The sequence below is a fragment of the Cryptomeria japonica genome, chromosome 11 (assembly GCF_030272615.1).
Source record: "Cryptomeria japonica chromosome 11, Sugi_1.0, whole genome shotgun sequence".
NCBI lineage: Eukaryota > Viridiplantae > Streptophyta > Pinopsida > Cupressales > Cupressaceae > Cryptomeria > Cryptomeria japonica.
In genome coordinates, this window is record NC_081415.1 from 171,849,429 (window position 1) to 171,876,742 (window position 27,314).

Genomic DNA, 27,314 nt, shown 5'->3' on the forward strand with positions numbered 1-27,314 from the left:
TTCTTCTCATGTTCATGCTTCCAGTGAACTTGTCTTCTCCCATCTTCCCTTTTTCTTAGGGATTTGTAGTGTTCCTCCTTCTTGTAGCACCGGTCCTCATCCTTGTCTGCATGTCTTCATCGATTGTGGTTAGATCAACCTTCTTCTGGGGAGCATTTCAAATTGTGAAGGTTTATCCCTTTCTCTCTCCATTTGAGGAGACAAACAAAATGTCATTGTGGGAGACATTCTTGTTGATGGAGCATTCACCTGCACCACTTCCTAATCCTTTGGCATCCTTGGCATGCTTTTGCTTTTTCAACATTTTGTCCAAGGCATCACTGTTGCCATCAAATCAAATTCTTACCTTGAGCTCATCCTAGCATTTCTCAAGGTAATTTTGGAGAATCTCCATTTCTCCAAGCAACTGTTGATATTCCTTATCTTTTAATTCTAGCTCAGATCCTAGATCTTTACAACAATACTCCTTGGTGTCTTCTTCTTGAGTCTTCAAATCTGAGATACGCTTCTCGTATTCTTCAAGGAATCTAATCAACTAGTTCTACTCCACGATAGCAGCAATCTTGAATAGCTTGTATCCATTTCTTACTCTACTAAGTTCTTCAAGTGCATTTACAAGCTCACCTTCTAGATCAACTTCTTCTTCATCATCTTCTTCTCCTTCACTATCATTGCCAAACACATCTTGCTGGTACGAGTGATCTGCATGATCATTCTCAGATGTGTGCCTCTCATCTTCTAATTCTTGAGCCATAAAGAGGTGGGTTTCTTCTTCATCATTGTTGCAGCTCCTAGCAGATCCGCGTTCATCATCTACAAATACATGAGGTGCATTTCTCATCCTATCTTCACAAACCGATTCTGCAGTAGTGGGCTTATTTCCATAGAGCTTCTTCAATCTCTCCCATAAGCTTTTTGTTGATCTGCATCTGTTCACCTATGAGGATATATCATCTAATAACCCATAGAGTATAGCCTTCATTACTACATCATTATGCTGGTTTCTTCTTTCTACATCTGAATCGGTGGGAGGACTAACTTTATTAGGGTAACCATTTACAATAGACATCCACATATCAAACCCTAGGGAGAACAAGTATACTTCCATTCTGCAACTCCAAATGGAATAGTTCGAACCATCAAATACCAGAACAGGGATTAACACTAAATAGACCATTGTGTCGTTAAGCCAAAATCTACCCAAGCTAGAGAAAGCTTATCAACCGGGAACCTAAGGCTCTCATACCAATTGTCAAACACAAGGAACCACTGAGAGGGGGGTGAATCAATGGTTCTCAAACTTTTCTCTTTAACTATCCTATGTGAGTATACTAGTTAACAGATCTAACTGAATTTAGAATTACCGATTAGATGGGAGACTAACACAAATGTACTCACACAATAAAAGGACATCTCATAACACCAACATATACGAGGAAAACCCAAGGTGGGAAAAACCTCGGTGAGAAATATTGTTGAAGTCTACTGCTCCAATCTAGCCTCACAATGATTCTTTGATTACAATGTTTAGGGCACCAACCCAAGGAGCACCAACCCCTGATTTAGGGCACCAACCCAAGGAGCTACAACCCCTGTACTGAGCTCCAATTCAATGGTCTACAAAAAGTATATTCAAAAACAAAAGTAATAGCCTTGTTACAAATGGATTTTGTAACTCTTCAGTGAATCTCTTTGTTGGATCTTCTATCCAGTTCACTATTGGTTTTTGTGCTAACCATCACACTATTGCAACCTTACTATCTACTATACTCTTTCCAGTTCAGCCTCTTCTCCTTCTCTTCCGGTTCTGCTCTCTACCAATTCTACACTTTACCGGTTCTCTCTTCTCTCCACTACACCACTACTCTCCACCGCTACTTCACTCTATTAGTTATATGTTTTCCTTTGCTACAGTCTTTTGCACTTCTTCTTTGCTCGTATGGTCACTGTCGGTTCTGTACTTTTGTTTCTGGTTGAACACTTCAACCCTGTTCTTCCTCACGCTTAGTCTCTTTTTCTTCTTCTTGGTGAGCACTTGACTGATTTCTTCTTACATGCAGCAAAACTCTTTCATTCAGCGACAACACTCAATGATTTTTGCTTGCATATTTATAAACTAGTTTTCTTGCCAAAAGACAATTCAAATTTCAGGCAGTTAAGGTTTCCTCATCAACCTCGAGACAAACCAAATGCAATCAGATCTCATCTGAACTGATCTCCTAGAAATCCTGCCATTGTCGTGCCTTCCTGATCATGCCTTCTTTTTTTGGCAACCTGCTTTTGACCTATCAGCAGATTTCTTGGTTGGTCACCAAGATTGGTTTTGCGGTTTCCTTCACCTTCCTCGATCTGCTCAAACAATCTATGCTAGATCTCTATTGTCCATTGAACTCAAGGAGAAAACCTCTATTATGCATCCCATGAATCTTGCAGTCAACATAAATGTCGACCTATCACCACCTACCTCACTGCCTGACACTTCACTGACTCAAGACACCGACCCATGTATGCACGCCACTTCATCTCCATATAGCATTTGTATGGGCATCCACCTTGGTTTGAGCATCTATGTCAGTATGGATTGGATCATCGACCAACTCCATTATCGGGTTCCTCTACCGAGTTTCTATCCATGCCAGTTAAACCCTTAACTAATTTGTCATTATCCTTGCACTTTGCTTCTCTTCCGGTGGAATACTCAATCGGTCAACACCCTTGCTAACCTGCATTATGCATATCTTCATCATATGGAGTCTTGTGCATCTGCACCTTGTCCATATTACCAGTGTACATACATACAGGTAAACACCTTGATGACACCATGTCAACAACCTTCAACTAACTCCATCTTCAATCCGACCATTTTCCTCTATCTGTAACTACTTAGCCTTGCCTGCTTCTTTAGTCTAGACCATATCTCAACTAGTTTATCAAAGAGACAAACCCATCACTCTTCATCCATCTTGGAAACTCAACATACCTTCTCTATCGGTCCAATGTATATCCCTAATTTCATGCACTTGAGGCATCATTGTGTTTCATCGGTAGATCCTGTGTGAGCCTTTAAACACCTTCCTTTACCTCTTCTTCCTTATCTCATAGAAATATGATGCACACTATATATAATAAGAGATAAGCTCCACTTACAAGAGATAGTGGGTCCTTGTCATCTACATCCTGCAATGCACTCATGTGGCTTTCTTGTTTGTGCAACATATCTTAAAACAAGCACGTGTGATCTGGTGTGGGCACATTCATTGTCAGTCATCTCTTCACATAGTGACTACATCTTTATCCGGTGGAAGTCCTATTGTTATGCATCCACACAGCGTACTGGTGACTTGTACATCCTTCTCCTTCTGTCTTGATGTGATTTAGGTAACATTCCGCCTCTTCATCACAAACACCAGCTCAAGCACCTTGCTCAATGTGCTTGTACACTGGTCATAAGCTTGTTGGTTGCCAACCACTCACTGTCAACATAACTCTTACCACTTTAAACCCTTTCCCTATTGGTGATAGGCTATATCGGTAGAATATCCATTTCATCAGCACAAGTCAAACACTAACTTGTGTATCGTTGACTCTAGTGATCATTCCTCTTAATGACATTCTCTTCCTTACCAGTGACCTACAACACTTTGTTGACATCAATGATTGTACATCAACTTTATTCCCATACCGGTTGTCCTTCTATACTAGTTGACATCAATGACAACATAATGCCAACAGTATCCAACTATGCAATGGGACCAAATGTTTCATTGAAATCTATTCCTGACTATTGTATGAAGCCCTTGACAACTAGCCTTGTGTTATATTTTTGTACTTTTCTATCAACATCTTGTTTTGTTTTGTAAATCTATTTCACACTAACCACATGTTTGGATTCAAGAAAATCCACTAACTCTCATGTGTGATTATTTTCAATAGCATCAATTTCTTCGACCATGGCTTGAGCCCATGTTTCTTCTATTATAGCTTCTTCATATGAAAAGGGATCATCAATTTGAGAAAATAAAGAAAATACTGAAAATGAACTAGTTGTATCAACAATATACAACTCACTTAGACTCCTTGTCTTATGCAGTAGCATGCTTGCTAGAATTGGATTTGAAGAAGTACCACTACTTGCTAAAATTGATAGACTTGCTCTAAGTATTCCAGCTAAAGTAGATGCCAGAGTTTGATGTAGTGTCTACTGCATACTTGGTGTTGATTGCAACCTTAAAGATCTCCTTGTTGTAGATGGAGGTGTAGCTTGAGCTACAACTTCTGGTGTTATCCCAAGAGAAGAAGAAGCTATTGTTTGAGTTGTACTTGATGATGAAAGTAATTCATCTTCCATATCATCATGAGGAACCACTCTTGTAATGTTTTACATTTTTCTCTACACTTCCATCCCATGCTTCGTTTTCTACAAACTGAACATTGCGACTGATTATGACATTCCTAGTGATAGGATTAAATAACTTATATGCCTTTGTATCCTCTGAATAACCAACAAATATACCTTTTTATCTTGTATTGTCTAACTTCTTCCTCAACTCATTTAGAATATGTGCATATGCAACACATCCAAATACTTTAAAATGAGAAACACCATGTTTCATACCTATCCAAGCCTCTTGGGGAACTTTATTCTTCACACTCTTTATTGGACATCTATTCATGATATAAACTACAGTTGCCATTGCTTCAGCCCAATATTCATTTGGTAAATTCTTTCTATCAACATGCTTCAGGCTATTTTCATTATGGTCCAATTTTTCCTTTCAGCAACACCATATTTTTGTGGTGTGTAACTAGCTGTAAATTGTTTATGGATACTATGTCTTTTACAAAAATTCAAAAATTTATTTGAAATGTATTCACCTCCTTTGTTTTTTCTTAAAAATTTAAAATAGTAACTGTAGACACCCAAAAATGGTCAACGCTTGCAGAATCATACTTTAACATTTGCGCATTGCCTCATTTTAGGTTTTTGCATCGCATTAACATTTCTCCTATGTCACGCACTTGGTCTTTATCATTTGCGAACATCGAGTCATTCTTCTATATTCTTCAATCATCTAGTCTTCGAATTTGGTCTTGTCGACAACATTATCCAGTCATGATTTTGATCGATTTTATCTTATTGCATCAATGAGCATGCTTATTTGTCATCATTTTGGACATCGTCAATCCTAATTAGGGTTTTGTCCTCCTGTCAATCTTGCGATCAATTTGTCATCAATCATTGTTCTCTTATCAATTTTATCATCAATCTTATCATTTCGGACATCGTCAATCCTAATTAGGGTTTTGTCCTCTTGTCGATTTATCATCAATCCTTCAATCTTGTCATTTTGCGATCATTTCGCTATCGATCATTGTCTGTCTCAATTATGTCATTTTGGATCAATTTGTCATTGTTCCTCGTCAATTGGCGCATCTATCAATCAAATCATTTTGTCGCATTGGTCATTTATCAATTCAAAATCATGATGTTAATTATCTTTAATTATAGACCTAATTGTCATTTTCGCATTTCTAATTCGTCTTCTAGGGTTTTATGATTTATTCATTTAACCTAATTTGTCATTTCTTCCTTTAGGATTAAATAAATTACTTATTTATCCTAGGTCTTCCCATTACAATTAAATCTTTATTTAATTGGCTAATTATTCCTCTTTGTGAATTGATTAATAAATGAAAAATTATTAATTAATTCACTAATTCTTAAATCCTATTTTTCATCAATTTCTAATTCCAATTTCCTAATTTGTCATCAATTTCAATTTCCTAATTTTCAAATTTCTAATTCCTTTTCCCTCCTAATTCATCTCCTAATTCTATGGGAGTGGCATTTCAATTTGTCATGAAATTGTCATAATTGATTGATCAATCAATTTTGACATGAAATGTGTCATAATCAATCAATCAAAATTGTGCATGGAAAGTGCATAATTTGCATAATTTGTCATAATTAACATATTGATTTGCAATTTCCATTTGAATTGCATCATGCCAATCTTGTCACTTCTCCAATTTCTCTATAAATTGGATAATTTTTCTTCAATCAACCCCTTCAATCACTTCATGAATTCCGAATTGCTATCAAACTACTGAATTTTCGTTCTAGTACTCTTGAGCTTTTTTGCTTTCAATTGTGAGAGCACTTGTAGGTGAGATCCACAAACCCATTGAAGAGGAAAGAACAACAATGGAGCCGCATGGAAGGAGTATTCAATTTCACATCTGGTTTGCACAATTTTACTTTTGAATGCTTTGTTTCCATACCTCTATTGAATGTGCTTAGGATTAGGTTCATTTCAATGAGTGTTCTTTTGATTATGTTGTCATGTTTTGTGTTTTGATTGATCTACTTATCTTGTGATGAATCCTAATTTCTACGCTACAGTAACCACTTTTCTTTTCAACAAGAGCTTTAAACTAATTAAAATAAGCAAATGCACCAGACTTGTTTCTTAAAAAATAAACTCAATTTTCTTGTAAAGTCATCAATGAAAGTAAGAAAATAAGTGCACCCCCCTATACATGGTGTTTGCATTTACCCACAAATATCGGAGTGAATAATCTCAAGTGGTGTTTTTTCTCTTGTTAACTTGTTAACTGGAAAAGACTCTCTATTTTGTTTGCCAAAGATACATCCTTGATAAACTCTTTCCGATTTCTCAATTAATGGAAAACCTTTTACCATGTTCTTCCTATGCAACAAATTTAATGCACCAAAGTTTAGATGCCTAAATTTGAAATGCCAAAGCTATGATTCATCTTTGACAACTGATTGAAATGCTGATTGAATTTTTACAACATTGTCTTGATCTTTGGAGCTAGACTGAACCAATTCACTGCTTGTTTGTATTGTTGTTCTAGATTGTGCCAAGTCTCCAGACTGTGTATTATCTTTTAAATTTGATTTTTTTCTATAAATGTAGTTCCAAATTGTATATCATTTGATTTTTGAATAGATTGGGTTATTTTGTTGTTCAAGTTAGGTTTGATTCTCAATAGAAATAAACTATTACTTGTCATCTGCACTCTTGTAATCTACTAGTTGTTAGGCAATTTATCTAAAATTATAGACTCATTATGCTCCATGTAAACTCTGTAGCCCTTTTGGATCAACTGGCCAATACTCATCAGGTTATGTTTTAAACCAAAAACATAATACACATCATAAATAACCTATTTCTCCCTCTTTTTAGTTAAGATATCAACTATACCTTTGCCTAATAAAGTCACTTTGTTATTATTCCCAAGCATAACCTCAGTTTGTATTGACTCATCCAAACTAGAAAATAAATCCTTGTTTCTATTCATGTGATTACTACACCCTGAATCCAAATACCAAATATCAAACACACTTTCTTGAACAATGTTAAATTCAATAGGAGAACAAGTAAGATTTGTTTCAGCAATCCTAGTACATTAATAAATAGAGGACTTGTTCATGTACCCCGTGAATGATTTTGGCTTTGATTTTGTTTTTGTATACTTTGATAATTTTGTTTCTTCCTACACTCATTTGTATAATCCTCAAATTTATTACAGTAATGACATTGGACATTGGATTTGTCAAGTTTGTGACCACTTGAGTGGCTAAAATTTTGAGTTTGAACTCTTCCAACAATATTTGCAGGACTGAGCTGCTACATCCTCCTCTACTAGAATTCCTTCTAGGATTGAACTTATTCTTTCCTCTACCATGAATTATTAAATCTTGAGATGAAAATGCATTTTCCAAAGAGGTATGTGACCTATTTAACCTATACTCATGATTTATTATAGAGGCATGCAAGTTATCAACACTAAACCGGCTCAAATCTTTTGTTTTCTCTAAGACCAAAACAGGAGGATCAAATTTTGAAGGGACGCTTCTAAGAACTTATTCAACAACCTTCCTATCTTCTACAACCTCTCCATGTGATTTAATTTGATTGACTAAACCAACAAAATGAATAAAAAATGATTCTATAGAATCATACTCTTTCATTAGCAGTTTTCAGAGTCCCTTCTATGCATTTGTAATTTTGTAGTTTTAACTATGTCCATACCTTGGTAAGCCACCTGCAAGGTGTCCCATGCCTCCTTTTCTTATTTTGTTGCTTCTACTCTTGGGAGTATACTCTAATGCATTGCCTGAAGAATGTAAAAGAGGGCTTTAGCGTCTTTCCTCCTATGCTCATTTAAAGTGTCTTTCTCAGGTGTGAGTGCATTGTATGTTTCTACATCTGTAGGTTATGTATAATAATTCTCTATTATTTTGCATGCATCTTGTGCTTTAAACAAGGCTTTCATGGTAAATGACCAATATTCATAATTTTTTCTAGTAAATATTGAAGCATGCATACTAAAAAAATATGTACTAGAAGAAGCCATTGATGACAATAAAAAATTGAATCAGAAGAAAAATGAACGAAGATGTGATACTAGATGAAGGTTTTATGGAAGACAGAGCATGTAAAACAAGCTCAATGCTAGAAAACAAAGGATTCAATTGGCAGAAAATAGGGGATTTAATTTGGCAAAGCAGAGAAAAACTAAACAACATTACCATACACTATGCTAAAACATAAGAGGAAAATCATTCTTTTTATTGTCAAACAAATTTCAATTGCCTTCTATATTTATAACTACAACAAGGCACTTAACTTGCACTACATGAAAGTAAGAAGATAAGGATTAAAACATGATTTGATACAACAATCAAATTTTCCTGAGTGAGCTGTCTGTTGAAGAGAGGACAAAACCAAAATCTGATATGCACAAATCTGATCTTCCTGAAGTAGTTGGTTGTAGAAACAAACAAAATTGTCAGTCCATAATTATCACTTTCCAATAGTTTTGATGTTTGATTTATTGATTCATTTCCTATAGCACATTAACATATTTGACATTTTCCTATTTGAGTTCATGAACGTTCAATCACTTTAACAAATTTATGTTTTCCTTACTATACTCATGTCGCCTCTATAGTTAGAAATAGTTTGCATCTATTGTTGTTCAAGAACGTAGCCAACATATTTAGTTTGCATTTATTGTTGTTTGAAAAACACATCCATTAAGAAGCCAAGAATAATATCTTCTATGCTTTTCCAAATACATTATATAGCAATAAGTAATGCATACCCCAGACAAACCCTAGGTATTGACCACCTACATCCATACATGCCCAACAATGAAACTTCAAAAGAGAACTTAAATACCTTCAAACATACCTGATGCATATACCCCAAACATACCATTCTATATATAACATATGTTTATAGGTGAGAATCTTTCTATGCATGCAATAACACATACCGTTAGATCTACATAATATAATATTCAAAAACACATACCCTTCCCTACATAATATAGAAAGCAACAAATAAACAATACATAATTTTTTCTGGTCCATCCATAAGAAAATGAGGTAATAAAGATCATGGAATAAGTAATCTATACATGATATTTTTATTTTGGTGACAAACCTCCAATACATAATATAGTAGACAATAACACATACTCAACCTAGGCATTGAGCACCCACATCCATGCATGCCCTACAATCAAACCTCAAAATAAAAATTGAACCGCTTTAAATGTGATACATCCCACTCCAGCTAATCGATTCCATACACAAAGAACCTACTAACAAATAGAAATGAAATCATAGAATAAAAATTTAATTTTTAACATGTGATCTTACCTTTGATTCACAAAATTCATAATAAAACTTTTGAAATACATGTTTGATACTATAGTTTTTTATTAGAGTAAAATAGGTTCTACAGGGAGCCAAAACCCAAATAAAAATAAATAATCATGAAGATGAACCAAACACAAAGCCACAATGGTCCAGGAGCCAAAACAAGTCCAAAATAGGGTCCACCGACCCAAGAACTACACAAGATTGTTCAACATTTGGATAGACTTAACATTTTCATCTATAAAACTCTTATTAATCTCAATTAAGTCCTCTTTAACGCTAGCATTCACCAGCTTACTTTTTCCTTGATGTAGATGCATGCCAGTGGTCTTAAAATGGCCTTAGTATAATTCTCTAGATTAAGCACCTTTTCCTTCCTTCCTTTACCATAGACTGATATAGAGGGGGAGGCATGTGTAGCCGAGGGGGAGACTTTGAGATATTGAGTTCTCTCATTTAGTCTCCTAAGTCCCTCCATGTTGTTTGTCATGGTCATCCCACTGACTACTATAATGACTCTTAGGTTTTCTTTGATCTTTTCCATCACTATCTTCATTTTTATTTTTTTTTCTCCTCATGGTCAATTTTCATGGGCTTCACATCTATTCAACCAAATTCTTGCTAAGCTCCAATAGCTTATCCACATTATCCAAGAAAGGGGTATTCATAGTGCTCTATCCAGGTGTAAAATCATTGATTCTACATTTTAGTCCTAAAATCTTTGACAACACCCATTTGAAAAAGCAATTATATCCATGAGTTCATGAATTTTTCCACATCTCCTGCACTTGCCATCAAGGAACCCTTGTCTCTGTCCACCGAGGATCCCTTTTCAACATCAATTGGGAGTTTAATTAGATGTCCATATATTTTTATTCATCATCAACTATTGGTGGGTCACTTTTATCTTCTTTTACCTCTTTTTTCTTATTTTTGACGGGCTTTTTGTCTTATTTGGGTGTAGGAGGGAGGGTATTGAATTTAATTTTCCCTCCCAAAGTAGTGTTTTTCTCTTTTTTCTTGCTTTGTCCTAAAGAGCTTAGGGAAACATGTTCTTTTCCTTTATTAATAGAAACAAGGCTTAAGGAGTCAAGGAAAAAATCCTCAAATGGGATGTAGTTAAATCCCTCCTTTTCTAAATTCTCCTTTTCAATTTCATACCCATTAACTCGGGCAGAGTCCTTGTTATGTTTTTTACGAGTGTCTGGCTGAAAACAAGCCTCTTCATTAGAAAGGGAAAACTTTGACTCCGTGGACACATTAATTTAATACAAATGAATATTCTAAGCATAATGGATATTATTCTTTTTAGAAATCAAGGTGTGAGGCCTAATCTCAAGGGACTTAGCATGATCCATTATCAAAACAATTAACCCCTCATGAAGATCAAGGGATTTTTAATTTTTTAAATGGAATTTAAAACTATTGTCCAAGGAGGAAAGTAGGTAAAATAGAATAGATATACATCCATCATACCTAAAGTTATTCAAAATATTAAAGTGATAGGTAAGAATACTCTTCAAACTACCATCTAAGGTGATGTACCTCATAACCACCTCGGTGACATCCACGCAAAGAGACTTGAGATCCTCGTGGTTGTACTCTCCATCCTTTGTGTGGTGAAATTTATCCCTCTCATTTTTTTGGAAGAATGTCTCAAGGGATCCCTCCATTGATTTCCTATCCTTAGAGAACTTTCTCCCATTCATGAGCATCCAAGTAACCTCCACAATGAAGGTTTGATCTATCACAAATTTTCTTCCAAATGCCTATAAGGTACCATTATCCAGCTCTTGATAGATTGCCTAATAACCCTAGGTTCATGGCTGTGAATTTTTTCAATGTAGGCGGTTAACCCTCCACCATAAACCTCATCCTACACCTCAATCTTATTCCTCCATTTCTCATATGAAATATTTTCCATTCTATATTGTTCACCTCCCATATTGGGCCTACAAACAGATCTGTGAGTGCCCCGCATAAGGCCGCTAGATCACAAAATACAATAGAGAACAAGAAAATTGAAGATTATGAAATTGGAAAGAGAACGAAACTTGCCTTTCTGAATTATGTTATGATGTGGACTCCTCATCCTTTGCTTCCACTCATGCAAAAAGTAATGCATAACTAAACCGAGACAACCCTTGAATTAACATGTACGTCTATCATCATAGATGAGGTTATTAATCTCTATGGGGATTAGATCACAGGGCCTCTACCACTTAATCCTTGTCTATCTGACTCCAAGATTCCCCAAACCATTGGCCACTTTATTTCCTTCCCAAAAGACATGGCAAATTCTAAAATTTTCAAGGGCTTAAGCATCCCTAAACTATCTTTAGTTAAGGTCTTTATTGTCCAACTAGGAATTTGTGACCCAAGTAGGCATTTAACAATGTTCAAGGAGTCACTTTCCAACCAAATTCTTTATACCAATGTAGGCGGCCATAGATGTTTGATACTATAGCTCTACCATCTACTTAGTCTATTTTTTTCTAATTTTTAACTTATTAAAAATTGAAAACCCTATAAGCAAAAAATAAGTGGCTAATTACATTACCAAAAATATTAAATAAAATATGATAACTAAAATAAGATTAGGGAATATAATTATCCTCACCAAGTGCAAACTACGAAGCTTCAGTCCTTATTTTTTATTCAAAGATGGATCGAGGACATAAGCACAACCTAAAAGAAAAATTGTAAGAGTTTCCAAAGATTAGGTGCATGGTTTTGGATCAAATCAATAAAACATAGATCATATCCATATTCTAAATTATTTGTTTAATTTTACACTTAACATTTCTACACTATTAACAAATCACTTTCTATCTTCTTCCATAATATTTCAATCTAAATATCACAATTTAATACTATTTCAAAAATATCTCAATCTAAACACATTTTTAATATCCCACCTCATTTTGTCTAAGATATATTAGAAACACCTATATTATATATATATATTTGTCTTATATGTTTACAAAATAATTTTTACTCCCCTTTTCTAAAATAACAATAATATATTATATTTAAGTTAGAATTTTATTATAGATATTACATTAATTTATATAAATTGTTTTTAATACACATTACTAAGGAATCTTCATTGCACAAAGATATATGGTATCTTTCATATTTGAGGCTTTTGTACTTGATCTTTTATATAATTATTCAATTGGTATCCTTACATTGTTTGACACAAGGAAAGCAATGATTCCTATACAATGAAAACTAACATACATTAAATATGAATTTTATGCAAAGATAAACTAATGACATCAACACAACTTAAAAGAAAAATTCTAAAAAAACTGTAGAGACTGGAAGCATGATTCTATATCAAATCCATTAGATAAAGGTTATATCTTCATTTAAATGTAATGTAGATCAGCATAAAGCTTATATCTGCATTTATAAGATCAATTCCACAATAATAAAAGTAATCTAGATCAATGTAGGATACATATATCTAATTTTAAATTGAAATTAAATCACTTCATAACATATATCAGAATGCTTCAATCTAAATATCATTATTTTATAATTTTATTTTAAACACATTTACAATAATTTACCTTTTATATTATATATATTTAACTTATACTCGTTTTATAAAATCACAATAATGCATTAGATTCAAGTTTTAATTTTATCATAGATCTAGATTAAATTTTAAGTTGAATTAACTTCAATCTTTTCCCACACAAGGTACGAGCCAAAAGTTAGTAAGAGTTTTTTCTAGCACATTCACGAGAAAAAGTAACAATAAATATCAGGGAATAAATGATCTGAATATAACAAAGTAACGAATAAATGATCTGTATACACCGAACATATTGATATGCAGAGGCGTGTAACAACTTATTGTATGTTTTCTCTATCACTTTAAAGAATTAATTCCAATTTATCCATTTGAAGAAGAGAGAATAACGATCAGGGCATAGATGACGTGCATGTTACACCTGTTTAATTCCATTCCCTTCCACTGATACACCTGTATGAACTAATATTCCTTTTCTTGCCCTATATAAACATCATCAAGCCTCAAACCACAAAGACAACATACTCACTCATTTGATTTGTCCATTGCTTTCTGCATCTTATTTCCTAAACTATAAGCAAGTATGGCATACTACCAGCAGTATGAGAGCCCAAGATACCCAAATGACTGTGAAGGAGGGTGTGGCCAACAGCAGAACTATGGTTACAATCAGTCCGAGTACAATTACAGTGAGCAACAGAGGCACCACAGCCTTCCACAGGGACAGATTCTGAAGGTCTGCTCTAAGGCCAATCCTGACTACGCTCTGGGTATCAGAGATGGCAGGGCAACGCTTGTTTACTATAATCCCAGTGACCCAACACAGGTATATATTGATGTCCTACACGATATATGTCTTGTATTGGAATTTATGTCTATAAGTTGATATGTATTTAAAGGTTTTACTTTGGCTCTTATTGTTTTAGTGATAGCTGTATTTTTTGGGTCACATCTGACATAAATGTATTGTGTATATGTGTGCAGCAATGGGTGAAGGATGAGTCATGGAGCAACCGTGTGAGGGACACGGTGGGCCATCCAGCCTTTGGGCTTGTGAACAAGGCCACTGGGCAGGCCCTTCGTCATGCCCCTGCTGCATGCCAGGAGGTCTATATATACTTTGTTTTTGAGTGAATCTTTTCTAGTAGGGTATACTTGTTTGGCAGTAGAGATTCTTTATTTTGAAGGTGTTTCTGAAATTGTCCTAGTGACTGTATATAAGGGTTTTGTTGATAAATTATTTAGTTGTTTCGTGGCAGGTGTTGCTGACCAAGTACGAGGGTGGTTCCTATGATGAGAGTGTGCTGTGGAGTGAGAGTGAGGACATGGGATATGGATACAGGACCATAAGGATGGCAAATGATATTGGCCTCAACTTGGATGCATTCCAGGGTGATAGGAAGCATGGAGGCATCGAAGAGGGCACTAAAGTTGTGCTGTGGAAGTGGAACAAACAAGACAACCAACTCTGGAATATCTCTCCCTCTTACTAGAAGGATCATCATCCTGCAAGCCATATATGGATATAAATAAATAAGGATCTTAATGTTGTGGGTATACCTAGACTTGTGTAGAGATCGGAATTATTGTTGGCTTGTATGGATTTATCTTACCTTATTATAAAGCTATTCTATAGTTTTTGATATATAGTCATTGTTAAATGTTAATAATTTGTGATTGGTCCGGTATTATATTGTGATATGCTCATGTGAGATGAAATTGAACCGTTTTGATTTATATACTGTCTTCTTGTGATCAAATCAATGTGTGCATTTCAAAGATGATAAACAGCGAGGGGAATTTTTCCGTTATTCATGTAATTGAAAAGTAATAACTACAAAATATCTTGAAGAGTTAACCTACATATCTCTGGGCAATTTGGAAACTAGGTTTTGAAAATCAGTTGAAAGAACTCTCCTCTGTCCTCTATTTTCACGACCTGTGCAACGCTCACGTTATTCATTTTCTGCTTTTAAGAAATTCGATTCTTATCTACCAATTTTATATTCAAATGAATTATTAGATAATTTTTTTTACGGTTAAAAGTGATCTTAGTTTTAAATCTCAATTTTTTTAACATTTGAATTTAATTTTTAAATTAAATTGAATATACAAAGATTTTAAAAAGTTAATTAGACTTGGTGAGCATATTTATGCTTACGATAAGATTTCTAGCTTCTTAAATTGTAATATCTACGTAGATACAATAAATTTTTTTTTAAACATTTGTGTAACTATTGCAATCATTTTTTTAAAACCTTTTAATTAACTTTATAACCATTTTTTTTATATTCTTTAAATATCACACTCTTCAATCATAAAATAGTTAATACTAATTTATTTGAACTGTAAACCTAATATTGAACCAAAATCAAAATTAGGGCGAGTGTTATAATCTTAAACCTAATTCTGATTCTATATTTGATTTTGAATCTAAAACTAACTGAAATTCATGGCTATCCCCAAACAAAATTAAAACCCAATCTTAATCATAAATCAAATTTAACCTTAACCCTTAAATAAATTGCTCACCCAACTATTAATAGTGAAAGTGAACTATAACCTTAAATCATATTGAACCCTGATCCTAAACCTGATTAAACATATTAACCATTGAATTAGGGTTAGTTTTAGGGTTCAATCAAGATTATAGGTTTTTAATGATTAGGTTTTAATTTGGGTTTTCCTTTAATGAGGGTCAACTTAATTTTTTTTAAATGTTCAAGTAATCTTATTAAATTTAAAATATTTAAGTTTTAAAAATTAATGATTTGCATGAAACTTAATTTAAATAATTTATATGAATTTTTTTAGTGATGTTAGAAAAGTATTATAATAATAATAATTATTATTCATTTATTTAACATATAAACATTAAATAAAATTTAACTTATTTTATTAAAGTTTAAAAAATATTATTATATTACATTTAATTTGATTCTAAATAAATTATTCTTCAATTATAAAATTATTAGATCATTATGATTTATTTTTAATTATAAAATTATTAGATTAGATGTCCCTATTGGGAATTGAATTTGGATCTCCACAGTGAGAACCCAGTATTTTAACTAGTTAAGCTCAACCCCTTGCACTATGCAATTTTAATTTTAATCATTGAATTTCTAAAAAAATATAGAACTATTGAATTTAGCTTTCAATAATAATTATATATCTCTCATAAATATTTCTCCGTACTAACTTAGAACAATTACAGATAAATAATTTAACAATAGAGACGTGCTACATTCTTACAACCCCAATTCTTGATCTCTATCTTTAATTTTATAAAATAACAAAAGAAAGCAATTTATAATGATATATTATTTTATTAAATTATTAATTAAGAAACATCATTTATTTTATTGTCAATATGATTAAATCATGACAATTTATAGCATATTTAAATATCTTTATTACATGTCCTTTGCTAATCTTCGAGTTGCATAATAATGTTTGTGTAGTGGGAGTATAGAATGACCGATCATCGAGGCTGCATTTCCACTTATTTGTAAGTGGCTAATCTCTTTAGAAATGTAGCTCATAATAAAGTCACAAATTTATTAATTAGTTAAATCAATCTTCTTTCAAGTTGATTAATCATTCCTCCTACTCTAATCTATAAGTGTTAATCTTGATAATGACTTGTATTATAGTCAAAATAATCAAGTGCTAATCTTGATAATGACTTTTACTATAGTCTAAATAGAATATTTATTAGATAATATTAGTTTAAAGTTGAGTTTCAATAGAAGTTGTAGTTTATAGTATCAAATATCTGTACAAGTTTAATTTTATCTTGTTTAAAGTGATATTAACAAATTAACTATTATAATAATGATATCATTTTGTGTGATAATATTATCAAAGTCAATTAGTTTACTCCTAAGATTGAATAGTTTATCATAATGTATTTATGCTATAAATGTGAATATTAAGTTAAATGATTATTTAAACATTTATCTATATAGAGATTTCTATTTGAATAAAGAAAGAGTATAGTTCTGATTAATAAAAAACAAGATAGGCCCTAACCTTTACATAACCGCTAAACAAAAACACCTAGGGCACATGAGGAATGTACACCTAGCCAACACTAATACATTTGCCATAAAATTACAATGATGATTTCCAACGGAGAAGGTATATTATGAACAAATTTGATTTTTTTTAAAAAATTGCCCGCATTCGTTAGAATTGTGATGATAATTCAATATATGTTTGTGGCAGAAAGGAATTGGCAACGACATTTGTGTTTTTTAACAAAAATTGCTCGTGTTCATCGAAATTCCAACGACAGTGGGCATTAGTTAAAAAAAAAAAAAGACCAAGACATTTCAAATCATTTTTGCGGCCTCTTCCCATTCTCTTGTTGCCACCCCAATAGCGTATTCCCGCCACAGTTCCACCTCTATTTTCTAGAATCCCCCAGCCTTGCCTCCGCCACTACTCATTTCTTGTTCTTGGTCATAGTTGTTTAGGTGGAAACCACTGGTGAAGCGGTTAACTGGTTTTTGTTCTTATGGTAGAATTTTCCTGCAGGAACTGGAACAAAGTACGGGATATTTGGAGCGAAATCTTTCACTCCACCGTGGAAGGAACTCAAACAAGGATTGAAGGCCCCCCACTTTGTGGTCGTGGTGTGGTTGACTATCTATAAAATATACAATATAGTGACAAACCCCAACCATGACCGATTTTTTCTAGGCAGAGGAAGTAGCATAATATATCAATAAGCTGGCCGTCGAAGCATTGTTGGGGGTAATTGCCGAGTCTGAACCCAACACTCCCACCCCATCCACCCCCAAGTGGTGGGCATTGACATTTACCAATAGCAATCATCCGGGAGGGCCTCAAAGCGGACCCGCAAGGAGAGGTACAGTTTTTTTTTATCTTAACACTTTTTGTTTTCATGACATTTGAGTGAAGTAGACCATAGCTGAAATTGTTATGGAACCCCAAAAGGTGCTTGAAATTTCATATTAACCAACCTTTGTGAGTAAACCATGGCTCCATTGGTTTTGTTGTAACAATTTTAGCACCATCCATGATCAGTCCATCATCTTTCATGATTAACAGTAGCAAACTTATCCAATGTCACATAACACCATGCAATGAAACTTAAGACATAACTCATTATTCTTCTGTATGATATTTTTTAACCAATATTATCATATTTCAGCTTGTGTGATAAGTTTTGGCATGTGAATCAACTAATAGACAACATAGATATTTATCATCAACCTCCTTTTTTTCACCAAAGAGATAAAAATTTATTAAACACAAGGAGAATTATAGAGCAAGAAAGTAGATACATAACCTAATCTAATTTCCATTTGCATAACCTAAGAAGGTAGATACGACTAAATAATCTTGAAACAATTGCATTTGAAGGACACTATTAGAAAAGAACTTATGTACCATGCTAGTCTATGTAGCTACTACTAATTATTGCATAGAAATAGATACATGTGTTAGAATGTGTTGAAATAGTAGCTAGCTCGAATACCTATCTATTGTATTTTAATTTTGTCAATGAAAATTAAAATACACATGTATTATCTATTATGTAAATCGAACATAGGGCTAGGCCCAAATACATGTCACTTGTAATTATGTATTGCTTGGGAAAGACCTATATATAATGTATCTTGTGGATAGAATAGGCCCTATAAATGTAGCTTGTGGATAGAATAGGCCCTATATTGAATGTAACTTGTAGATAGGGTGATGTAACTTGTAATTTGGTCTGAATGTAACTAAGGATAAATATTCAAAAAGTATAATAATTACACTAATACATATATCACTCTCATGCCTTCCTTAATTTGATATAAGGTCCCTCTATCCTGTTAATGCATGATAGCCTCGGTAAGATAAATGTTTGAATGAGATAAATGAAGTCTCTCATTCAATCATCTATCCTATCGATAAACTATGATGAAGACTTCAAGCTATTGTTCCTTCATTTGATTGATGATCATTCTTAAATTTGTATATATTCAAACATACTTGCAAAGTTTGATCAATGCTTAACTACTGATAATCATTGGTTGTAAATCTCATAGCATAGAATACCGATTGGTATCAGTTTATATTAAAACCAATGCACTCTGATTAATATTGGTTAACATAATAACTATGAACATCGATTATTATTGAGCTTAACCAATGCAATCCGATTAATATCGGTTAACATATTAACTATGAACATTGATTGTTATCGGGCTTAACTAATACATATCGATTAGTATCAGTTGTCTTGCATATGATAGACACGTCGATTAAGTATCAGGTGGTTTTTTAAGTGATATACACTGATTTAGGTTTCTATCCTCCTCCTTTCTTGGCATCCCCTCCCCCATTGTCTAATATATATATGACTTTTCCAACAACTTTTAATATTAGAACAAGAGATAATTTTGTATGAGTTTCTTAAAGACAACTTTATTACTCTCCCCTTGAAAAATTGAAGAAAAAACCATTAACAAAATTAGGACAATCCTTTTTTCAAGCACCATCAACTATTCCACTAATGAATGTCATTATTGGAGGTTAAAATTCAAAAACTTATTGTAGTTCTAGTAACATTTAAATAATAGGTGACAATGAGTTATACACTCATCATATCCCTTCTAAATTATATTTATAACCTATTATGTTTTTATCTTGCTATATGGCATTGGTATCTTAATTACCTATTAGGGGCTCATTGTCATTCATGGTACTATGATTCCATGTGCAATCATACTTGGGAGGCAACATAATAGCCTAGTTCTTCTTGTCTCTACATTGTGGAGCAAGAATAATAGTTGTGAATTGTTCCTCTTTTTTAAGGATCCACTTTACCTATGTTGATTTTTATGTTTGATAACTTGATATCCTTTCTTGCATAGAATTGTCCTGAATCCAAATTCTCTCCTTGCTTGGATGTGTGTGTTCCTTGATTAGGACCTCTTTCATTGTTTTGTAGGCAAATAAACAAAGACATCGACCTCTCCTCTCTACTTATACACAAAATGGCTAATTGAAACTACTTCATATACACAAAATGTCTCCTTGCACTGATCGAGCCTCAAAAATGCAACACCCTTGTTCAACAAGGGTTGATACTCTACGACACGATGCCTATCATTCATGAGCTCAAGGTGGTTGCTTTCATGCTCAATAAAAATATGATCAATTTTTTTTTTTGTAGTTTCACAACCATCATAATATCATTTTTGTATTGTTAACATCATACATCCTCATGCTATGCTGGCAATTCATCGGGTTCTTCAATTTATTCACTCTTTAAATGTTAGTGACTACCTTTAACTTATGAACCTTCAAATAAATCATCATAATGACCCCTTCACTATCTTGTGTTGAATGAAAATCCTTCAACTAGACTGCATTGTATAAAAATTTGGTGTGGATTTTTCATTCTTTCCTTGATTTGCCATTTTTTTATTGTTCCACCATACAATTTTGTATTTGAGGTATGTAACATAGTTGCTCTACAAATTTTTTTGATCTCTTTGCATTCTTTCAGTTTCCTTCATTTAAATTATGTAATGTTTACATAATATCTCTTTTACAACTATCTCTTCCTTTCTTTTGCAATGAAGAGATCACTTGAATTGTAGGTAGACCCCTTCAAATGACAGGGTAGGCTTCCTTTTATACCTAATATATGTCTTGAAAGCATTTAATTTTGATGGCATTAAATTAATGTACTTTCTCTTTTATCTAGTATTGGTGGAGTAGAGGTCAGATTGCATTGACCTAGGATACATATTTCCACAGATACAACACAAGTTAAACGTATCCTAGATCGATGCAAAGCAACCTCTACTCCAGAGATCACCGGAAAATAGATAAAGAATTTTAATTTAATGCCACTAGGATAAAAGGATTTCAAGACAGATAAATGGTATGCAATTGTATCTATTTGGAATGCATTACCCAAACAGAGCAATTGATCAGTCGCCTTTGAAAAGAAAGTGGTATGATGAAATCTTTGGGCATAAAATAGATGAAATGCACTCCTTACTACTGCTGCACAATATTTTGGCTGATGATATTTTTAAAATAGTAAAGAAAGGTGTTTGGAATAGCCAAATTCTTATCATTATAAACAATGAATATTTTAAGATCCTTTTATGATGTGTAAGTTGAGAATATTTTATGAAAGGTCCCTATATGAATACACTTTAAATTGATTTTAGCAATGACCATCAGATGTAGATGAAATGAATTCTTTTTGGATTAGGATGGTACATAGAATCTACTATCAAAAGGTTGTCAAAAATTATTGGCACTAGGAGGTGTGGAATGGCCTACTCTTATGCTTTTCATGCCATCAAAATTTGAGTTTGATTGTCATCATTTACTTTGCCAAATTCTTCACATGTAACTCTTGAATCAATTTCCTACACAAAAAATGATGAAAAATAGGTTTGTTGATGGGGGATTTACTAGGTCAAACCTTGGGTTGTGAATTAACCTTGAAGTATAATGTTTTTCTTTTGAGGGAAAGGATAGATCTAATCTAAAAATGCTTAAAATTGAACATGATACCTTGATTAATCTTTCTTGAATCCTCACATAAGGTTTTAGGATGTCATGAAAACTATTGATCATGAATGTTATGATTTAACTTGTGATGCAGAGGAAGGGTGTGATAAATGAACCTTTAATATTTATAAGGAAAATACAAGGTCCAAACCCCTAGGCCTATTAGAACCCAAATGGCTCAAATAGGTCAAATGCAAACAAACACATTTTTAAATGATTCCAAAGGTATGGAATGTTTGTACTATCTCAAAATAGGTCATTTTAATTCTTTTTTTTGTTCCAAGAACTTGTTTAAGGGCAAAGCCCTCTTTTTAGCCTTCTGGGCGTAGTTGCCTAATTAGCACTCCAATGAGGAAAATGAATTGTTTTCTCTCAACTTTCCCAAATAACTAAAAAAAAAAATTGGATATCTAGACACCCATTTGTCTTATCTTCAACATACCAGAAGATTGCATATGTTGTCTTTGGAAAGTATAAGTTGTCATGTAACTATGCATTATTTTTGGACTCCAAAAATGGCAGTTTTACAAAGGAAGTATATAATGTTTTAACTCCCTGACTCCTAGACTCTCTAAATTCATCCAATATGATTCAAAACTTAGGAAAATTACAATTATTTATAATTTTTAACCTTCTTAGATGCAAAATCCCTTATTTAGCCTCTCACAAACCCTTAAAAGTAGGGTTTCTCATATACCCCTCTTCCAAACACTATACCATACAAATGATGATGGATTCACCTTTCATTTGAAATGTCTAAACACTATCAATCATAAAATGTGCCCATCCATAAGGTGGATTTGCTACTGCTGCTCCTTAGCAAGCAATTTCTCCACTCTTACATTTGTTGTTTTGGTGATCACCCCGGTTCTCCACCCAATCTGCACATCAACCTATTAGTAATTTATTGTACACAGTAGAGGAGTGCCATCCCATAAATATTAGGACTTTAATATTTATGGAATGACAATTCTCATTGTAAATCAACCAAATCAAATGCCAAATTGCACAAATCTGTTAGTACAATCAATGCAACTAGTCTAAAGTCTGAGACAAATGGATTATCAGTGCATCTTCCCTGCAAATTATGTTCAAGGTCTCTTCTATTCATTAGGATTTCGAATACACACTCAAGACAAAGTTACCATAAGCCAAAACACCAAAAAATTTCAAGAAAACAAAAATTTTCTATTATTGCTTTTCCCAATCCGTACACCAGCATTCTCTGCTGTACAAAGCATTACATCAACCATTTGATCAAAAACTCTTAATTGTTGACACACAAGGCCATGAAATGATTTATTGAACTTTCTTAAACTCTTCTAGACTCCCTAAGCCATAAATTCCTATTACATGTTTTAGTTGGTCCTAAGGTCCTTACTAGGCGCTTTAGGACAAGTTACAAAGTTATTACAATTTTCATCATTAAAGGCCATAATGGACCTTAAGACATCATAATTGATTGGATATTCACTCCTAAGACCTTCAAAAGTTTTTAATAGCTTCATTGAGTCCTTTAGTCTTCCAAATGCACCTAAACCAACTTGAATTCTCCTTCAATGCTTAATGAATGCTTGATTGCTTGTTCACTTGGAATTGAATTGATTTTATAATTAAGAGATCACTTGAATTGTAGGTAGACCCCTTCAAATGACAAGGTAGGCTTCCTTTTATACCTACTATATGTCTTGAAATAATTTTATCTCGATGGCATTAAATTAAAGTACTTTCTCTTCTATCTGGTATTGGTGGAGCAGAGGTTGCATTGCATCGACCTATGATACATATTTCCATAGATACTACACAAGTTAAATGTATCTTAGGTCAATGCAAAGCAACCTCTACTGCAGAGATCACCAGAAAATAGAGAAAGAACTTTAATTTAATGCCATCAGGATAAAAGGCTTTCAAGACAAATAAAATTTGAGTTTGATTGTTATTATTTACTTTGCTGAATTCTTCACATGTAACTCCTAAATCAATTTCCTACACACAAAATGATGAAAATAGTTTTGTTGATGGGGATTTTCCTAGGTCAAATAGGTTTTAGGGAAAGTGCAAGGTAATGAGTCACAAATTTGCGGAAGTCTGTGCATTGGAAAATGCGCTCTTATAAATGGGGGCCCCTTTTCAAAAAACGGGGGCCCGTTTTAAAAAACGGGGGCTCGTTTGTGCTTCGGGCTCCCTAGCCGAAAGGTAACGGGGGTTCGAAGCAAAAAAAAATGGGCCCCCGTTTTGTTCTAAAACGGGGGCCCATTTTTTAGAAACGGGGGCCCGTTTCTAAAAACGGCCCCCCGTTTTGTTTAAAAGCGGGGCCCCGTTTCTAAATGGCATTTTTCCTTTGTTTTCCACAAGCTGCCCTTGTTTGAAAACGGGGGCCCGTTTTGTGGAAGTTGATTCCACAACCTGCCACTTGGCTCAGTATTAGGCTCAGGATAGGCCTGGGATGGCCACACCTGAGACATGGACCTGCAAATTCAAATCTCCATGAATGAAAGGACAAATATGAACTTCAAAAATAGTTTACACGCCTCTAATCAGAGAATTTTTATACGAAATTAAAACCCATTTTAGATTATACTGTCTAGATTCTAAATATGTAAATTTATTTAAAAATTGATTATTTTAACTATTTTTCATTTAATTTATACTAAATCGGGTCCATAAATTTGAAATATTAACTAATTTTGTTAATTTAATAACTTTTATATTTTAAAGAATTTCGGAAAAAAAATTACATGTCATCAATCTACACAAAATTCTTTTGTATTTAAAAAAAAAAAAATCAAAAAATGTTAAGTTTACATCAAATTATGTGGGTCGTACACGTCAAATTTTTAAAAAGATAATTACGGCCATTAAAAAATTAATTAAAAAAAAAATATTAGAAAAAAAAATAAAGAAAAATATGCTCATCAATATTCAGTGTGTTACAAACCATTTCCAAAACGGTTTGAGAAAATAATTTTAATTGTGTCAAAAAGTGTTGGTCATACACATGCATGGTATGGTCCTGAAACTAGCATTTTTAAAACATAGTTTTCAGAACTCCATTTAAAAAGTTATTTTTTATTATTTGGGTATTAAAATAAATTATATATTTGGAAAGTACACTCAGAGGGCTATCTTTTATATTACTGACTTTTTCCAAGATTCAATCTCTAAGTGTTTCAAAATTTAAACTCAAATGAGACAAAATCTGAAAATCAGGGAAAACACTTCCACTTTTTGGCCAAAAAGTGGACTCATCTTCTTGCACTGACCCTTCAATATACCTTGAAGTGTGAAATATGGAAGGTTTTTATTCTTAATCTCCTTCCCATTTCTTAATTTAAAAGTTGATATCTTTATTAAATATCTCCTCTATTTTTGGAGGTAGACATCTTTAGGAAAAGATCTCTTCATCCATCTTTAAAATGATCCCTTTAGATCTAATCTAAAAATGCTTAAATTGAACATGATACCTTGATGAATCTTTCTTGAATCCTGACACAAGGTTTTAGGATGTCATGTAGACTATTCATCATGAATGTTGTGCTTTAACTTGAATTCTCCTTCAATGCTTGATGAATGGTTGATTTCTTGTTCACTTGGAATTTAATTGATTTTATAGTTAAGAGATCACTTGAATTGTAGGTAGACCCCTTCAAATGACAAGGTAGGCTTCCTTTTATACCTAATCATACATAAAGTGTTTGAATTTTTTCTCACACATGAGGCAAGAAATGAGGGGTCATATTTTGGGTCTCAATCATGAGTCCTGTCAATTTAGAATATGACATGCTAAAGTGGGCATCAATGTCTCAAGATCATATGGACCTTAAGTGATTGTCTCCTTTGCATATGATTTGTTTGGGTGATAAACTTCACCATTCTACTCACAAGAATTTTATTAAGTCTCAAATATAGGGAAATGAAAGGCTTCAAATAGAAAACTTGTACATGCAACTGAATCCATTGACTAATCAGAAGAACAAAATTAAGAAACAGTTCGATCATCTGAGAGATGTTGTAGACTTGCAACTCACTAGCTACTTAGTTTATGTGGGTAAGAATTTTTTATGTTTTGGTTATGGTTGTGGTGTTTGTAGGGAGACATTTACAAATTTATATCTATTTTAACTATTTAATGGTTTATGGGTTTGTAACGGTAATTTAATGTTCTGTCATATTTTTGTATATATTCTTTATAATAGCCTATTATATTGATTTGTTCTATTATGGATAATGGTGTGGGTCAGATGGCTTTGCCATCGGTGCATGAAAGAATTGCAGGAGTTCTAGTTTTAAAAATTGCATGAAACATTTTTAATTTATTTGATTTAGTGTTATTTGAAAAAAAGTTTATCAATGATGTTTCCTTTCTCCAAGAATTTACTAGGATCTTTCCATCAGATAATATGTAATATCCAATGACTAAATATTTTCTTTACAAATGTTTATTTTATTTAATTATCGTTTAAGCGTGAATTAAAATTTATATCTGTACGAAAGTAGAACATACAAGCTGAAGACTCATGTGCAAGTAAATTTTGTAAAATAAAGCAAGCAGACATTATGTTGAATGACATGGAAACAAGTGCATTAGCTGCCTAGAAGAGAGCAATTGGAGAAAAGCAGAGGAAAGTGTTAAAGGGTGATAAATACATAGAGAGTATGCAATACAAACAAGCAATGTCTAGAGTGTGTGATGTGACGTCTCTAATTTATGTTCGGAGGGACTAACTGGTTTTGGAGTTCCTGCGAAACCTATTGGGCCATGATTGGAGGAAATGAATGTGTTCATGCAAGGAGCACCTTTTTTCTATTATGAGAATGATTATTTTGTGCCAAAGGATATTTGGAAGGCAATATCAAAAAATTTATATAGTGCGGAACTAGAGTTGGTGGATTCGAAGTAATTTTCAGCTTTCAAAAGACCAAGAGGTTATGTACACAATCTACCAATAGAAGAGCGATTTCAAGTATTACCTCTCCACCCCATGACTATTCAGTAAGCACTTCCTCAGACAAAGGACTATTGGCCTTGATGGGATCAAAGAAAAAAATTGAAGGATAGATTCTAGACAATGTGGTGGTGTCCTTCGTGAAGAACTCTGCACTATAATTAAAAATTCATGAGGGAAACTGCAAGATACTGAAGAGAAATACATTCTTGAAAAGTGGGAAGAATGGATCATAGTTTGGGTGGGACCAGGTCAAGTGGCTCCTCTAGAGTTTGACGAGATAGAAATCATATTAGGATTTGAAAAAGATAACACTCATGTAACTTTGTGTGTGACTGATCGATTGTGCTGTTTGGGTAATGCATTCCAAATAGACATAGTTGCATACCATTTATCTGTCTTGATTAAAGCCTTTTATCCTGATGGAATTAAATTAAACTTCTTTCTCTTCTATCTGGTATTGGTCGAGAAGAGGTTGCTTTTCATTGACCTCGGATAGATTTAACTTGTGTTGTATCTACGGAAATATATATATATATATATATATATATGCGAGGTCAATGCAATG

General features: G+C 33.3%; 1 protein-coding gene across 1 annotated transcript; it reads left to right on the top strand.

The window, feature by feature from the left end:
* The first annotated feature begins 13,770 nt into the window (after positions 1–13,770).
* On the top strand, positions 13,771–14,886 carry LOC131036991 (ricin B-like lectin R40G3). Its single transcript, XM_057969015.2, has 3 exons — positions 13,771–14,067; positions 14,226–14,348; positions 14,501–14,886. The coding sequence occupies exons 1-3, from the start codon at positions 13,825–13,827 to the stop codon at positions 14,732–14,734; spliced, it is 600 nt and encodes a 199-aa protein (XP_057824998.2). The 5' UTR covers positions 13,771–13,824; the 3' UTR covers positions 14,735–14,886.
* The last annotated feature ends 12,428 nt before the right edge of the window (positions 14,887–27,314 follow it).

Coding starts and splice junctions, on each gene's coding strand:
- LOC131036991 (XM_057969015.2), top strand. CDS start 13,825: ATGGCATACTACCAGCAGTATGAGAGCCCAAGATACCCAAATGACTGT. Junction 14,068..14,225: donor ATCCCAGTGACCCAACACAG/GTATATATTGAT, acceptor ATATGTGTGCAG/CAATGGGTGAAGGATGAGTC. Junction 14,349..14,500: donor CCCCTGCTGCATGCCAGGAG/GTCTATATATAC, acceptor GTTTCGTGGCAG/GTGTTGCTGACCAAGTACGA.